Source organism: Cygnus olor, chromosome 7 (assembly GCF_009769625.2).
Source record: "Cygnus olor isolate bCygOlo1 chromosome 7, bCygOlo1.pri.v2, whole genome shotgun sequence".
NCBI lineage: Eukaryota > Metazoa > Chordata > Aves > Anseriformes > Anatidae > Cygnus > Cygnus olor.
Genome location: NC_049175.1, coordinates 21,445,503 through 21,464,263, shown reverse-complemented (window position 1 = coordinate 21,464,263; position 18,761 = coordinate 21,445,503). Strand labels below are relative to the sequence as shown.

The window sequence follows — 18,761 nt, the reverse complement described above, 5'->3', positions numbered from 1 at the left end:
GTAATGAAAGGGCCAAAATGAAGTACTCAAAAGAAAATGAAGTCATCTTTCCAATATTTATATTTATCATTCTTATGTATGTGTTACCTCAGAGCCCGTTGTGGTTTTGTTACATGTTGTTTTCATTGGATCCTACCTCTTGTAAGTTCCCAAACTGGCTGTTACAGGAAGCACATTTTTGTGCTTAATAGTAATGAGATTGGGTATACCCAATACATTCTGTCAAAGATCCTGTATTGTATACACAGAAAAGAACTACACAGTATTAATGAAGTGCAGGGAAAAATGTTAATAAAAACCTTTTGAACACCAGTCATCTAATGCCTATTTTCAGTTTATTTTCCTGAAAACATTGAGGTTTGTGATTCAAACTGCTGAGCAGTTAGTTATTTGCCCTTATATGTGATAGTTTTATGGTAATCTTTGCATTTTCACTCTCAGGTATTATAAAATTCCTGAATATCCTTATGCATACTAAAATAAACAACCAAGTAGCCCTCTATCCTTCCAAATCCTCTTTAAGCCTAAAATGAATGTAGGGGGTGAATATTTTAAAAGATGTTTATATGACAATGTTTCATTACTATCTGGAAAGGGACCCCTAGGACACAGACATTAAGAATGTTAATCCTGTTCTTATAATATCTTCCTAAAATGCTGTGCAGCAGAAAACATTTAATTAGCTTTGTAAAATTGTTAGCAAAACTTAAAAGCCGTGAGCTGAGGGGGTTGAACTGTCTGACCATTACCATAAGTAGATTATCTTTTTGCCCTTTGAACTCATGAAATTGTAATAATGAAACAAATCCTACTGTAGGCACCTGTCAAAAATGACCAAAATGTGAGAATAAATGCTTATGCTATAATAAATGTCCCCAGTGTTGTAAATTTATTTATAATAGGAAATTGTAGTTAAAGAGAAAGGGGCATATACAATAATTCAGTTTGGTACCTTGTGTGCTCCTTGTTCTGTAGCTGCCACGGCAGTAGGTGCTTTGCAGGGAAGCAAACTAATACTGCATTATTAAATGCATTAGGATAATTTCCAGACTATGTTAACCTGATGAGCAATATTAATTTTGTTAAGTGCACAAACTGAAGAGCCTAAGAATAATTCTCTTAAACTCTTTTAAAGGATGTCTTACTTGAGTGGAAAAGTGAGGCAATGGGTTTTTCTGCAGATGTCTGTGTTATAAATGTATGACTGGGGCAAGAACATGAGAACTACCGAGTGAGGCTAAACCTTTCTTTAGCCAAGTGTCCTGTCTCCAGTGTGGTCAATGACAGGTATTTAGAGAAGAGTGTAAAACACTGGGCTGTATACTGAGTGGTCCTTGCCATAGCAGATCCATCTTCTGTAGGTTAGGGATTTAATGAACAGCCGAATTCAGATTATTGTTTAATCACTGTTGAAGGGCCTGTATTTCAAGTTGTTTTTTTGTTGTTTTTTTTTTTTACATTTATATTTTCTGCCTCATTTATACTTCTGCCATGCACAACTTGCCACAAGAATGAGTCCTATAATTAATTGTATTGTGTTATATAAACAAGTACTCTATTTTGGTTTGTAAAATTCTGCTGATTTGTTTAATTGCCCATTATTTCTTATATTATGTGAAACAGTAAATCAATAATAGTTTCCTTTCCATCTTTTTCATGCAATTAATGATTTCCTAGAGTTTGGTTATTAAGCTTCTGCAGTACTGCTGTCTGGAGGGCTCGACTGAGTCCATGAGTAAGCCTCTGACTGTGTAATGGACTCTATTGATTATGTACTGTGTGCTCCACTGCACCTGATGTACTTCTTAAAGTGTTGTCATCATGTATTCTATTTTACTTACACCCCCCTTTACATTTAAGAAGAGACAGTGTCTGGAAATAGATTCATTTGGACACGTGGGCATATTGCATCCCAGCAGTAGTAAGTGCTGCTTTTGAGTACACCCTGAAGTCATCTGAAATGTCTAGGACATTTTGCTGAGCTTGTGTTCATGTGTTTTTAAAAGAAGAAAGTAGGAAATTGCTCAAGTCTTGATTTAATGGTGCTCTGTGATGTGGACAAAGGAAAGCGGCTGCTGGAAAGCCTGTTGTCTTCTCTTTCCTGGAGGTGCTGGCCTTCTATAGTACAATTTTTTAAGTTTGCATCATTGCTTCCTGATATTTCCTGATAGTTCAACTATGATATAGTGTATTGGAGATTTATAGTTTTATTGAATTTCCGGTTTCATTGTTTTTACCTAATGATAACAGAAATCTGTGACATTTCCCTGCTTTTGTAGATGATTTTATTTTCTTTAGTTGCCATTAATTGTATAAATGTATATGTATTAATTGTATATGAAGTTAAAAAAATTTTTTTTTAATTGTTTATTTTTAGTTTTGACAGTTATTGAGAGTTTCCTAACTTAAATGAGTAGCTAATTTGTTTTGTTAATATTTTACTGTTTTCTGTATTTTGAAGATAGTTTTGCCTTCCTATTTTGACAGTCTGTTTTGGGGTTCCAGAAGAGCAGAAGTTCTTGATCAATAAGCCAGCTAAAAGGCATGAACAGGCATTTCAGTTCTGTTCGGAATTGTAGCACTTTGAGCTTTCCACCTGTCATCTGCACATTAAACTAACTCCCACCTTAGTGTCTGTCTTTTATTGCTATTTGGCTAGAGGTGGGGTTTTATAGAGCGGATGCTATAACAAAAGCAGATGTTTGAAAATATGTTGACAGCCATGGAATTGGTATTATTTCAAAATACTTCAGTAATCATTTACCTCAGGCTGAAAATGTAAATGTGTTGGCTTTCACACTTGTGACGTTATTACTGGTTTAGAATTTTAAGCCGAATTCGTAAATGTACTCCTAAAGGTATTGTTCCTGGAAGGTTTTGTTTGTTGGTTTGTTTGTTTTAAATCAGGGTGTGTTAATTAGTTGTAATGTGATTGTTTCAAGCTAGTTTCAGTTTCATGCTAGCTAGCATTTATAATGCATGCATTGATTTTCTGTTAGATTTCAAACAATATAAAATCTGCATCCATAATATTTTTAACCTTTCCTTGCAGTGTTTGCTAGTTCTGAGCCTGTGCCAGGATTCCAGGGAGACACCCTGCAGTTAGCTTTCATCGACCTCAGACAAGTAAGACACTAGTTGTTGTTTTTTATCCTACTAATTTCCCCTTTTGACCAATGCTGGAGTTATTAAATTCAAGAACCTTTCATGTTTTAGAATTCCCATGTAATTAGTTCTGAAAAGCAGTTATTTGAAGTGTTATTAGTGGCACTATTCCCTGTAGCTTAGTATAAAAGTTTTCTCCAGTGTGATGTTAGGGGGCACTGTGCTACTGGTGGTACTATTGCATGTATATAACATTGGATTTTGGTCCAAACAATTTTGTAAAGATCCTGTGATGCTTTTTTTTTCTTTTTTTTTTTTTTTTTGCAAGAGTATACATGTTACTGTGGTGTGCTGTTACCCTGATTTCATTTTGAGCAATTGCTCCTTTCTAGAAAGCTGCTCCCTGGAGAGTAGAATCGGGCACGGTGTTATCTAGCATTTCTTTTCCTTAACCTGTTACATATATTTATTTTAAACAGTTAGAAAACAGCTTTATTCCATCCTTCTGATCTTTACTCTATATAAAATATAATTTTAAATGCCCTAATATTGGAAGCACTTTCTCCACAGTTCTTGCCAAAAGGAAGGTTTTTCTAGACTGAAATCCACTTATCTTAATTTCATGTAGCTATTTCTATGCCCTGCTCTCTAAATTCTGACACTATATCCAACGATAGCAATCCATTTTCATAAACTTTTCATACTTGAGGTAAGCTTTTAAAAGGATTTATTATTTCACAAAATTGCAATTACAAGTGTCATTTAGATAGTGAAATGAATCATTAACTGCACATGGAAGGTCTTTAGCTTTCCACAGATGTTGATAATATTTTTCAACACCATTATGAGTCTGCCAAAGTCATCAGAAAAGAAGAGAAATGAGAAAGAATTAAGTATCAAATTATTTATATAGCAAGAATATTTTTGCTTTTGATAGTTTAGTATGGTTTTTCACAGTAAGATAATTAAAAGGCATTTCAGAATGTAAAATTCCTGTAGCAACAGTATTCCAGTTTCTCCTAGTAGAAAGGATTTAATTAAACTGTATTTTTAAATGAGAAAGTTAAAAGGTAGAGTTGTACGTTATATTTCCACAGCAATATAACGTAATGAACAATATCTACAATAGGATAAGCCTGGTCTACATGAGGAGGATACAGGATTGTGGCCATAAGATTCATTAATGTGGTAACTATAGAGTTCCAAAATTCAATATGCAAAGATGCGCTTTGCAAGATTTAAACTACCACAAGTCTTGCCTTGACTAGCAGCCACCTTCTTTTGGATTCTGTTTTATTCTCCTTTTATTGCCAGTGTTAGAATTGACTAAACATCTTCCAATTTGTATGACAACAATTTAGTTGAAGGGAAAAGATGTTGAGAGATTTTTGGCATCATTTCTTTCATCTACCTGAGTGCTATAAATCCTCGTGGAGGCTATGTTTGTTTCAAGGAAAAACATGATTTCCAGCTATGCAGGAGGGCAGGGTGTGTACATACTTGCTACAGGAAATAAATAATAGCTTTGTGTGTTTAAAGTACCAGCTGCTGAGCATGTCACATAAATAAGGATTATGTTGCTTACGATAGCAGTCAGTTTATGTTAGCAACTTGTATTTAGAATTCTCTTGATGCAAGTAACACTTTATAGAGAATGCTCTGTATGCCATGGGAATCTAATTGATTTCAGATAATTTACAAACAGCAAAAGTCTGGGCAGCTCTCTGTACCAGGTTGTAATGTGAGCTTGTGTGTGTAAAGAGATCTACTATATTTGCTTTTTTTTTGTTTTTACTATATATTTTTATGCCTTGCCAAAAGTGCATACATATTGCAAGAACACATTAAAAATAAGACTTACCATTTAGTATGGATTTGCAGTGTTTTTCCTCTCTTCCTTATTTGTGATCCATTTCTATCTTAATAGGGTGGATGACAGTTCTTTTCAAGAATACTTAGAAAGGCAACAGAGCCTTTTTCAGAAAGTTCTTATAAAAGGTCATGCTTCTGTTTTTTAGTTTGAATTTGATACTTCTTCATGAATTGCAGGATATGAAAGATAAGGAAGTAGGTCCAGTGGTCAGGTTTTACCTGCCCACCCGGACTGTGCCCTGAGGTCAAACTCCTGATATTGGCTGTTTGGTACGGAGGAGCTGATGACAGGTAGGGGCTGATACAAGGGGGAAAGCTTGAACCGTATCAAAGCTAAAAGGCAGGAGATTTGGGACTCAGTGAGAGACTGTAGCTAAAAGATGGATCAGCAGGATTGCCCTCTTCTTAAAAAGCAGCTGACCTGCAAGGGAAAAGACTTTATCGTCCTGCCAATCACATGCTTGCTAATGGAAGCCAGTTATCTCAACAACAGCTTACTCTCTCTGTGTTGTACCAGGACAATGTGTAAGATTAATGAGGATTGGGTGGTAGAATATTGTAGCACATTTTCCGAAAGAACTAAAGTGACTTACGAGGAACCACCGGCTTGGAAGAAACAGAGGGAAGAGCTACACTTGGATGTATCAGAGGGAAAGAGGCAGCTTTGAAAGGAATTGCCATAGGTATTTTCATCCTGACAGTTCCTGGAGGCAATGTATGAACAGTATGTTGTTCCCTGCAAGCACAGTTCCTTCCTTTTTCCTCCCACAAATGCAGAAGAGCCAACAGAAACAGTTGACATGAGAAAGAGTTGCTTCTAAGAAGAGAACAGTGGTTAGTAGCAGAAAGCTGTAAGAGTCTGGGAATGATGAAGGGGCAATCACTTCTTAGTGTCCCATTTAATGAGACACCTCTTTCTCCTTATATTATCCCCTTTTATGCTCTTGTAATATTTAACATACTCCTTAAAGAAGCTTAGTAATCTGTAGAAACACTGGTAAATAAAGATTTTTACTCTATTCCCATAACTATAATATCTCAGCATCTTACATATATGACGTATCTGTTGCAGTTGGCTAATCACACATGGTGCATTTGTTCTCAATTCTGTTTTTTGCTGCACGGAGGAAGACTTTTATGTGCATAGACTTCTTTCTAATTTTTATGTTTTGACTGTGTTCTGCTATATGTTTTTGGCAGGCAAAACAAAAAATGTTGGGGGGTGGGCACAATTTCTAAAGAACTTGAAAGCTTCTATATCACATGAAGTAATATAGAAAAAATGAATCCAGGATAAGTTTATATTCAGGCTCTCTGCTCTGTTCAAGTGAATTACTTCAAATGGCAGAGTCCATTATATTTGCTTCATGCTGACTGGTATGTAACGAGCATAGCCAAAAACATGTTTGGCTTTTGCATCACTGTAAATCTTTGCATGGCAGCCAAAGGATATATGTGGCTATGTAGTGTCATCCCTCTGCTGGTAAGATGGGTTTGTAGTTCAGACTTGGGAATACAGGCAGTAGCTGTAGAACCATAGAATAACATACAGCAATTTCTTAGAGTTACCTGAAGTTCAGTACAGGGAGAATATCAATATACAATTCCCTGTACTAATTAAGAATCACATGGCCATGACCATCTAGAAACTTGCATCTATAGCTAGTTTAGCAGGTACTAAAGCAGCCAGCAGCTGTTAAGAAAATGGGGATAAATTCATGGTACTGTACAGCTGCTGTAATTGTCATGTCTCCTGCCACATGTCTTAGCATATGACCTGAGCTCATACTTGGGTGCACCCTTTCACCCCACTTAACACCACTGAGGTACAAGCCGGCTCACTAAGGCAATTATCAAAGCGGCATGTGATTCTTTAAAGAAACTGGTCTTTGGCATCTCTTGAAGATGACCCATCTCTCAGGTGACTTGCTTTGCTCTCTGAAGATAGTCTCTTGCTACTGACTGTATAGGGAGCCTGGGTAAATAGTGTACTGGCCCAACATGAGGTGAAATGAACTTTGGGGAATTTACTACCATTTCAAATCCTAGGTCAATTGGAATTACACTTCAAAAATGAACAGATCTTAGTTTGTCCTACTTGAATTAGTCTCCGAGGAATCTCAGCCTCCTACATGAATTAGTTTTGTCCTGGTTATGATCTGTTCTTTAGTGTCTAAACACTAGGAATTTCTATCTAAGCATGTTCTGTAACGTGAGGCAGTTTCCTGGATGTCCTGGACAGTTAAACGCTGTGAGGTAAAGACCTGAATGTTACAATGTGTGCTTTATTCTTTGCAGAGCCAGTGTAGTGTGTAGTAGACAATAATGATAACCTAATGGTAGCTTTAGAGGTCCTGTTGTATTGTGTCAATAGTTGCTTTCCCAGGGCAAATTTCATGCTTCTTAACCAACTGGGAGGTAATAAATGCTTATTCTTGAAATAAAATTATTGCCTGCAGACTTGCAACTTAAGCTGCCAATTTAGTTTGACTTTTTTTTTTTTTTTACCTTAGACTTCACAGGTGATTTCTAGTGTTTCTCTCTGCCATGAGCACTATTTCAGATTCAAACAGGCCTCCTTCCTCTTCTGTCTAATCTCAGACAAGTATTCAGCTAGTTTGATGATTGTGGAATTTTCTTATTTTGGCAGGGGTGAAGAGAACTGACTCATCTGTGTTCTTTTTGCACTTAAGCATATGATTTTAATATCTTCCAGTTGCTCTCAGTGCTGGTCCTGTGACAGGGACAGCATTCTGAAGTGAAGCAGAACCATGTGCTGTTGGTAACCACCAAGTTAAGTGACCACCACAGCAATATCTCCACCCATATGGTAATATAGATTTTACAGTCTGTGAAACTGTTTAAAGACTGTGAATGACAGGGTCCATAAATTCAGCAGAGGTAATGAGAGAAAATACTCAATGTTTTGCAGAAATTTCTGTTAACATTTTAATAGATTTAGACAATTATATATAAAGCTGTAATATAATCAATGCAATCAATATACAGAATAATGTACCATGGAAGCATTAGCACATACATTTTTCTTAGTCTTCTGTTTATGTTGTGTGTAAATAAGCATGCATATAAGCATTTCCAATAGCCCAAGTTATTGTTAATACACAATATGTATTTATTCTAAAAAATTATATCGGATAATTAAAAGTATAGTATATTTCCCTCTGATTCCAAAGCATAATGGAAACTGGACTGCTAGTTTCTTGGGTTGCTTTTCCACTTAATTTGTAATACATTTTCTGGTGTACTGTTGATGAGAAATATCGCTAACCTTCTGAAATGTGGTGTTGCATGCAACAGATGTAAATTTATTTTGAAGAGAAAATTCTTACTAGTATCTTAATATTGTCCTTCTTTTTCTTCTGCTGTACACCTTTGCTTCTCATTCATCACTGAGAGATGTTACTGTCCTGATAACGCAGTAGTGACTCGTAGATAGAAACTGTGAAACAAATCACTGGAGTTCCATCCCAGCCACTGAGGTGTCTGCCACTGAAGGCAGACTGACAGCTTGGTCTTCCCCACTGTTCTGTTTGCAGTGTTTAATTTGATTTAATTTCTTGTGGTAGTACAGCTCTACATTTCAGCTCTGGCTTCTCTCTGATTCCCCCAGCATGCAGCGCGCCAAAGCTCCTGCTATCTGTGAGGAAAATGCTCTCAAGCTCTCAAGTAGGCATCAGAGAATAAGTTGTAGGCTGTTGCCAAAAATGCTCCACCATGACTCTTGAATGGCATGGGCTCTAAAGGCATCCCGCACAATCTACCAGTCCATGCAGTGCCTAGGTGTTGGAAGGAGTCAGGTACACCCACCCCTGGTCCCTGCTTCATGAAAGAGTCTTGACCAGAAGGACCATCAGGGTTTTCCAAGAGGAAGAAATCCCTAACAGTATGTTTAGAAGTAAGTCTTAAAAACTGAAGAGTTTAAAGATAAAAGTAAGCTTCTCTTTTCATAAGACAGCAGTTTGAATTTTTAATTAGCAGGTATTATAGAATATTTCATCTTTCCCTTCCTGAGGGAAATGATTGTTGAGACTTTCATCTTCACAGAGGCTCTTTCACAATGCTTACCGATCCCTTTCTCCCCCCATCCATTCTCCAGCTTCTCTGAACAAGCAGAGGAGCATGTTACATCTGTAACATGAAGCCCAGCCTCAGGGTGCGATGTAATGGGATTTGCGCTTCTCTGAGTTTTCAGTGCAATGCTGCTTATTCAGCTAAAGAAAAGAGCTCAGATTTCAGACAGCAACAAAACAGGAGTTGCACCTCTCTGGATTTCAGGTCACAGATCTTCACTTTGCTGGGGAAGGAAGCAACTCCCTTGCTGACCTTCCCCCTTTCCATAAATTGACTCCACACTAAAGCAGGAGGAGGACTTGAGCCACGCAGTGAGCACAACAGAGACACTGCAAGGCTCAGTTTCTCAACAGTTTGTGTTATACTGGGGTAACATGCATATATATATATATACCTGTGTTCAAAATAACACGGCTACAAGTATGACTGTATGGTAATTGTGTGTTATCCAGCTTGCAGGGAGCACACAATGCCTTCTCTGAGTACTGTAGTCTTACAAATACATGAGAATTCTTCCCACAAACATGACAATTTGTTTGTATGCACTTATATTCCCCAGTGGAAACTCCTGGTTTTGACTTTTCCTTTTCACCTAGATTCTGTAAAGCCAATAGGTAATTGTGGTAGGCTCAGATCACAAGATGTGTGTGTAGAAATTCATGAGGAAGATCTCAATCAGTGCTCTGTACACAGAAACCAGCTCGTTACTTAGATGGGATTTATATTTGCCAGCTGGTAAGAATTAGGAAGCTTTGGAAACAAATACGCGGTAATTAGCAGTGGGGATGGTCAAAACTAAGCATGGCTTTGAATACACTATCTTGATAAGGATTTTCAGAATCAAAGCAGGATGGCATGTCAGTCATTTCCTGGCAGTAGGTGTTCTTACCCAGTACTGCCAGGAACTAAGAGACACGTGCCAGTTATTAGATCTGTGTCCTGCTTACACTTTCTTTGAGTCACTGATATACATCCCATTCAGTGGAAGTTATTTAGTAGAATGAGGAGTTTCTTTCTGATAGTTTTCTCCTGGCAGTTTTGCTCCCCAGCTGATTCTTGCCTTTATCTTTATCCCATAAGAAATGACATAAATGCAAACTGAAGGCTTTGCTTACAGGAAGATTTGGGTGCCTGACTTTTCTGAAGTTTAGGAATACGTTATATCAAGCTGTTGTCTTCCTGCTGACAGCCAGTTGCTGCAGGATCTCTGCCTTTGTGTCTGGGCCTTTCTGTAGCCCTGAGCTGATGGATGGAGTTCAGTTTTGGAGCCCCCCAGCTCCACAGGACTTCCTCTGAATCCCGTGGGTGGTATTTGGTTCCTATGACTAATGAAGGAGCATTGTTAATTGAGGAACACAAGAGAAGAAAACTGTTGTTTTCCTTCAAGTTACTTGTTATTTGTATTCTTTTAACATCTATGAGCCCTAGTCACCCATCAGGGAGCTTTGGGGCTGCTAGCTGCTTCAGTGGATTCAATAATTTCTGTTCCCAAACTCCTTACATCCTCCAGCCTTAGCTAAGCAGGTAGTATCACTGATATGTAGTGCTATATATTGGGCTACACTACTAACCCCTTAACCCTGTAGAGTTGCCTTCAATATTTTTTCAGTTGCATCTATCAACATATTTAGATTCCATTCCTTCCCTAAATTATCTGTCAAGCACAGGCAGCAGGCAGAATATCCCCCTCTCCCTTTTTTTTCCTTTTGCTACAGTTTTGTGAAAAAGAAAGATAATCAATTCTACATCAATTCTTTGGTCATCACTATAAGGGCAATGTAAAATTCTGAAAAATCAAGAGAATTTTTTACAACAAGGATTCAGGGACCGTCCTCTACTTCAGAACAATAGCAATGTATGGAAGGAAGTGGGAGCTTTTGTTTTGTTTTGTTTTTAAACACAAAATACCTTCATAAGTAAAAGGCTTCCAAAGCTTTGCGTAGATGTAGTGTATTCATTTGGAACCCCACAATGACGAGAAGTGCTGGGGGGGTAGAATGAATATGACCAGAAATGTGAATAAATGGGGGAGAACATGAAATGTCAGAAGATAAGTAGATGAAAGTAGTGGATGATTGAGGGGGTGGGGGGGAGAACTTAAAGATACGGGTTGAAGGACAAGAGGAAAAAAATGAGAATAAGTTCCTGGCTACAAATGCACTTTGTTGTCCTTATTCTTTTTTCTTTCTGAGTTTATCATTTTCTATGGCTTTATGCTGAGTCCTGTTAAGAACAGTTTGGTTTTTTTAAACAGTAGAAGTTTGAAGAGGTGTTTTTACCCAAAGGAAAGAAAGGACTTTCAGTACATAGTTAATGGTGTATAAAGCCCGTGAAGCCATCAGGTTGCCTTATGCCCCAGAGAACGCCAGCTTTCCCAGTTTCAGTGGCTTGCCTCCAGGAAATCGTTCCAGGAGGACACACAATTAGCCCACGCTCTTCCAGAGTGCACAGTGTAACATGATGCAGTTAAACCAGAAGACAGTTTTCATCTTTTGACCCTGTGTCAAACATGTCAATTGAGCAGCTTACCTGAGATCTGGAAGAGCACATAGGCCATCAGAGACTTTCCCATAGAAAGGAACGTGTGGTAGACACACAAAAAAATGCAGTTTTAAAAATTGACTTATTCAATAAGTAACAGAGAAAGTGCTGAACCAGCCTTTGCAAGTGGCATGACTCAGTGCTTTCAGATACTCCTTTCTTTTTGCTGGTCTGAATTTTAAATAAAAAAAAAATCTTTGCCCTTGCTCAACATGTATGAGGACAGTAAAAGTTGCTCGTACATTTTAAGCGCTAACAGGATATTGAGTCCTGTAGAAGTACAGATTTGATCCTAATTTTGCTAATATCATTGCAATGCATATCCAGATGGTAGTTTGGGGAAAGGTTATCTGTTCAGTATAGTGCCTAAGTCTTGCATCCATTCACACAGAGGACAGTTTTAAAAGTTCCTAGTGAAACAGAGTAATGTAGACTAATTCCTAGATGGAAATAGACAGGCAATGGAGGAAAGATGCCTAGCTAGTAGGTTGGAAAGACAAGCTGAAAACTCAAATGACAGTGTAAAACAGTCTCTATAGCTTAATTAAATAAAACCTGTAATGCAATTTAAACTTCTTTGGGTTAAAATTACTTTAATAAGGGTGTTAATTACTAGAGGATTAACACTGCTTACATGTGATAATAGATGTGGTCAGTCAATAAAGGGTGAGAATAATGTTCATTTAAGAAGCAAAAGAATCTAGCACAGGATTACTCACCAGAAAGGGATAACATTTCAAAGTGGCAAGTAAGATCAGGGGAAGAGTTTTTCAGATTGCAGGAGGCATTAGAGGCTAAATTGTGCCATCACTGCCCAGCAAGGTTCCACGTGTATTGGGATCTAATGGGGCTAATATATGAGGAGTAATTGTTACAAATTACATACTATATATAGTTTGGAAATCTTCTCTCTTCCAGAGCAACTGTAAAAATAACTTTTCAGATTAAAAATTTTCAGAAAATGTTGTCATCTGAGAATTGATGAGAAAAGGAAAAAGATCAACTTCTAAGAATAATTTCTGGAAGATGTGTTTCTTAGAAAAGAAGTAATATTGGAGTATTGACATTGAGCAGAAAGGGGTTTTCCTAAAACATTTGTAAACATAACAAAAGGAAAAGAAAGATCTTTTTCAAAAACCCAACAAAAACAAATTCTGAGTTATCCAGGTTTCTTGTTACTGCAACTTACTAGGCTCAGAGACCTTTGCTAAACCATGTTATCTAGACAAGAAAAACAGAAAAAAACAAATACTAGAATTTTATATAGGTAGCAGTGTTTGCAAAATGTTTTGAGAGTCATCTGACAGATATAAATGTGGAAGTAAACTACTTGTGGTAGCTGAAGAAGAAAGTGAAGGTTGTCCAGGAAAGAATAGGAAAAAAAGGTCTAGTGATTTTGGCTTTGCTTTTAACTTGTCTATATTTACATTCCTGAGCTACTGCTTGTGGAATTCCTTGTCCAGTGGTTCCCAGGTCTAGTATAGCTTTCCCTAAGGGATGTAACTTCATCTACTGTGAAGGGTGGGTATGCAAGCATACTCTGAATGCTCTACTTTGGAAGAAATAATTATCTGTTTACAATGAAGTCATGGTGAGCACATCTATAAGTGTCTGTGCTTTATAGATTGCATTGGATTTTTGTTTGTTCCTGGATGCAGACAGAAAAGATGCTGGTTTCTGGCCTGTTACGTCTTAGATTTCAGTTCTGGTTGAAACTTATTTGTGCTACTGCTGATATTTTTTTTACACTTACAAATACCATTAGTATGCTATACATGTTCTTTAAAACTGAGATGTAGACCTTATGTAACATGGATGGTATGGTGGTGGTGCTCTGAGACAGAGTCGTTGAAAGAGACCAAAGGTAGAGCAAATACAGCCTCAATGGAATATTATATTAACTTGGATGTGAAATGCTGGAAGCTTTGCTGGCCACTTAAGAGAGGAGTCCTGAGCACTATGATTTTTAAATTTAGATTTGTAGCTTTTCAAGAACTGTGCAAATCTTTAAAATTAAACAAGTTATAAATTCAAAAATTATTAAAGCTGTTGCATTGGAACAATTTGTCTGTATCTACTGTAGAAGCTGCAGTTACCTCTGTGGAGGTGATGTGTGTCAGTGCACGCTGGAGATCACTGAACTCTGTGGAAACCGTGTGCTGTACAGTCAGGAAGATGCCCATAAACTTTATAGACCTGATGTATATCCTCCTGTTATGTTGAAAGCCTCAGTCTCTTTAACAATGTAATTTCAGTATTTTCCTGAGATGTTATTCGATCTGGTGTTTAGGTCTGAGTGTGAATATGGCAAGGAATAACTTGACAGCTAGGAAAAGGAAATATTCTGTCCTGCCACTAAATAGCTAACTCTTAGTAGCTAGGTTAGCTGTTTCCTGGGTCAGTTTTGTGAGCTGCAACTTCATACAAAGAGTGAACGTGGTTCATCTTTGCGTCCTTGTGAATGCAAGTCTGATGTCGTGGATCTGTGCCATGCTTACTTGTCTACTTGTAGGCATCTGTTTACATTGGCGGGCCAAGACTGTGTTTCTATAACTCCTTCCTTCAAGCCTAGAAGTAATCAGACTGAAATTTAAATGTGAAGGTACAATTGTACTTGGACAGACCACTACAGATGTTTAGTTCCAGAGTATAACAGCCTGACTTTATGCATTAGGTGTACAGGTATGCAAGGACAGTTTGGATTAGTTAGTTCAAAATAGCAGTTGTCAGGAAATGACTTTCTATGGTACAGTATGTATCCTTACGTTTGATGAGATTGTCAACATCTAGGGTCACTCACATGGGTACTGCTAAATTATAAATGTGACAGATAGGACAAGTGTGTTCACTTCCACAACACATTGTGGAAGATGTTTTGTGTGTAAATTTTATTCCAATTACACTGTTAGATTATTTTAACTAGTCCTATTGTCTCTAAATTAGTTAACTTTGACATTAGATTTTAAAATTTTTGAATATACCTCAAATGTATTTGTACAGGAAGGACTGAGATAAATTATACAGTTTAAGTCCTCAAGAAATATATTTAAGGCACTGTGCTACATAACATGCCATTTAAGGCCTTATTTCACAGATAATCAAATAGTTGAAAGCAGGCCTGTTATAAGTCTCATGCAGTTAAAAAAAACTGTTTATTGATAATTTAAGTTTAAATAAACTGTGCTGCAAAAACTCCCTCATCAGTTACTAGTGTTCCTGGTAAGTTTTAGTGTTTAAGCACTACTTACTTACACACCTGTCTGTGTTTAAAAAAGAAAAAAGAAAATGACAGCTTTAAATTTAACTGTGATATATCAAAGGCTTCACGATTCTACCAACTGAAATTGTATTTTCAAAGTCCAGTTCAGATCAGAGGCAGAAGCTCTGTTTTGGGGGCTGCACTTGTCGCTCCCTGCGTGCTGTTGGTAGGAGTACGCCTTAGCGTCAGGAGCTCAAAACCAAAAAATTGGTGAAGGACCCAAACATTGCATAATATGCAACTTTTAATCCACACAAATTTTACCACTGACATAGTTTTATGCTTTGTCTAAAGGGACTGTGTGTACAGGCTGATGGGCTTGACAGGAGCAATTTGGCCAGAGCCCGTGCCCTCTGGAGCCTGACTGTCTGCCAGGCTTCTGCTTTTCAAACACTTGCCTGTTTCTGGGCTCAAAAGACAGTTCTTTTGCTACTAGTCCAGTTTATTCGTTAATGATGAAGAAGAACGCACTTCATAATAAACATTCACACCGTAATCAAACGAGTCTTCTTTGAATATCTATCACTTGTTGCTACATTCTGTATTGCTTGGGACTTAGCTATTTATGTTTGCCTCAATGACTGTATTTGAGTGACTTTCTTGGGAAGTTACATCTTTGGTTGCTTGAAGTCTTTGTTTGTTTTGGTCATGATAACAGCAACAAGCTTGTTCACATGTCCTCAACAGTGTGCATTTTATTTTGCAGGCAGGACTATGTTCATTTGAAGTGCCAAAAAATATTCATGTACATAACAAGATCAGACATCTGTCAGAGTGTACCTGAAGGTCCAGTTTTAGGAAAGTATTCTGCCCTTTGGGAGAACTTAAGTTGTAAAGGATATATTTGAAAACAAGTAACTTCTCATTTTTTCTTAGCATAACAACAATTCCCAGCGGTTCGGCTGTCATAACTGCTGAGTTTACATGTTACACACATGTGTTAAAGATTGTAACCCAACATTCAAGATAGTGACAGATATGATTTTCACTTATAAATTAAAAACAGATGTAAGCATTTAAATGTAAGACTGTTTCATTCTTGTAAACATTTAAATGTCCCCAGTTTAAACACAATTTCTAAATGCACGGTGCTTAAAAAAAAAAAAAAAAAAAAGAAAAAAAAGGAACGTTTTAATGCAGCGGCTTAAAAACTGAAAGAAACTGCCTTTCTAACACAAACTATCCTTCCTTTGAAAAGCCGGGGCTCAGTTTTCAAAGCATTGCCTAGGAATTTAGCCTGCGACCCCCATTGACACTAATGGGAATTGCATAGCTAAGTCCCCATACCATCACTTTGAAAATGCATTTGCTCTACCAATCCAGAAAAAAGGTAGCATAAACTATAGGGAGACACTCACAGATCAAGAGATCAATTTACACTTTGAAATACAAGACCAAAGTGTGTTATTCCAGTTATGTGATCAGTAGGGGGGGGATTTTAAAATTCACCACGTTCACAAAATTAGTCACCAGGAGTAAATAAAACAAAATATTTTGGCAAGTGGCAGGCAGACTTGCTAACCAGGCTAACAAGATATTTGTCAGCAGTAAAGAACACCGACTGATGAAGTGATAATTGCATTTGGTTGGTGCAGTGTTATTCTACAGTTAGCAAATGCTGTATTTTTTTTTCCTTGTAAGCCAGGTTTAGATACCTATATTTTAAATACTTCTGTTGTTCCTTTGCAACCAGGAAATGTTTAGAGTGAACAAGCTTTGTCTTTCTCCAGTTCTGATTCTGATTCTTAGCATTTTAGTTCCGCTCTAGTAAGAGTTTTCGTGGAGTGTATGCTTTTATAAACAGGGAGCTAACTTTTTGTGAACTAATGGGGATATTACCTTACTATTCATGCAGGGTTGTTTGTTAATTCATTGGAAATAAGTGTATACCTGTTTAATGTATATTTGTGTGTACTTGTGCATGAAACGGAGGCTGAAAAGAAAACAACTTTGTTTTGTAGCCGTCTTACTGCAGACTGAGTCCCTGTCATAGCCCATGGCCCCATTATGCTGGTCAGAGTATAAATAAGTGTTTTAACAAAAGGAAGAGAGTGTTGCCTTAGAGTTCACAAGCAGATGAGATTGTAGCTCCACTGAAAGGTTAATACTATGTCAGAAGTTATGAAACAACAATTTTGGTTGACATGCTTCCTCTTCGGTCAGCAAACTCATTTGTTCTTCTGAACAGAAGGTGCCTATAAGTACAGTGTGAGCTCTTTGTGGGGGAATTTTGAGTGGGATGGTTGTGAATGGCTTCCATGAGTTTGCTGTCTTTAAAATGAAAAAGTCCCATTCATCTTTGGGGCAATTTAGCTCCCAGTTCCAATACAAATACTAATAATAGTATTGTTAATATACTTGCTATTATTTTATCTCAGTAATTTAAATGATACATAGCTAGCAGTCATGGGGATTTTTTTCTAGCTGTGCATCCTCAAGGAAAAATTTGTAACATTATTTTGGTATCGTATCTTAAAAAAAGATTTGGCATAGCTTGTAGTTGTATATGGTTGGCATCACTACTTTCCTAGCAGAGCTCACCAGTTGCCTAGGCTTTGGGATTTTTTTAATTAAAGAGGTCAAAATCCATTATATCTAAATTTCAAAGAATTTACCAATTAGCTGTAGTCTGCAATGCCCAGCAGGTGGCTTTTATACTATTAAAGGGAGATTGTTTCCATCTCCGATCAAAGCAAAAAGAAAACAAAGGAAAATATAGAATATTTTTCTGTAGACAATGCAATCCACAGGCGGTGTAAATTATAGGTGAAAACTGTGTGTAGCAGACTTCAGCTGTACCACTTCAAGCAAAATTCACTATATTTTCACACTGTTCCCCATGAGGATTTTAGTGGCAGTGTCTAAATCTGTTTAGAGATTAGCTGAGAAGATTAGACAGCTTGCTATTTCCTAAAATTAAGATTTTAGCTTTTCCTTATTTATAAGTAAAAGTAAAAATGCACAATTAGGTAGATTAATGAATGCGATAGAAGTAAAATTAGGGAAAGCTGCCTGTGTTTTAATGCCGCAGGATTCAGGAAAGTTCCAATTTGCACTTTTCAACAAATCTAAACTTCCCAGATTTTTACCTACTTAAAAGAATGTTTGTGACCTTTTGACCCTTTTGTTATCCCTTACTCAGAAAGGCCTTTATTCTGTAAGGCTTAGGTATAAAAAAATAAAAAGCGTTAATGGCATAACAGTCCTTTCTGATCACCCTGTGTAAGATGTTTATGCAAAGTGTCAATAGAAGCAATTGGCCTAACAGTGTGACAACCTGCTTTGCTTGGAAATGGGCTAATCTCCTGTTTGGGTTATCCAGAGGTCAGGTAAGGATTTCTTTTTTCGCATTCCCCTTAGTGTGTGGGTGCATAACCTGCAAACACTATAGGGAGCAACTGAGCCTACGAATACCACAGAGATGTTGGGAAAAAAAATAAAATTAAATCCTGCCCTCTTTGCTTTTCCTGAATTTCATTTGGATCTGCTTTTGATTTTTCCTTCACTGGTTCCATCCCAGAACTCCACGTGAGCATGTAACATGTAATGCAGACAGGGCCCAATATCAGTATCTGCGGCTTCACTTTGTGGGTTTGTTTTTTTTCTGACCCCAAGCAGGCATCATCCCCCCCCCCCCCCCTTTTTTTTTTTTTGAAGTTCATGTGGAAACGTGCTTTAAATCCCCATTTTTCAGGACTGCCCCCGTTGCCCTGTCACAGCAGGCTGAACTCAATGAGCACTCAGGCAAGCGGAGCGGCTGCGAAATAGGCCTTGGCTGAGGCCTGCTGGGAGCTCCTGCCGGAGTGAATCAGCTTCTGTGTGTTTTTATAACTGCCTTTTTTTTCCCCCTGTTAATTATGCCCCAAGGCTGTGGAAAGACAGCATTTATCTG

The 18,761-nt window shown here is 37.5% G+C and overlaps 1 protein-coding gene across 6 annotated transcripts in view; it reads left to right on the top strand.

Annotated features, from left to right (window-relative positions):
- EXOC6 (exocyst complex component 6) overlaps positions 1–18,761 on the top strand; it is a 91,609-nt gene that overhangs the window by 64,614 nt on the left and 8,234 nt on the right. For all 6 annotated transcript variants that reach the window (XM_040563429.1, XM_040563431.1, XM_040563428.1 and 3 more), the window contains one exon: positions 3,053–3,126. In XM_040563429.1, the coding sequence (XP_040419363.1) occupies positions 3,053–3,126 (74 nt within the window). The remainder of the gene's footprint in view (positions 1–3,052; positions 3,127–18,761) is intronic.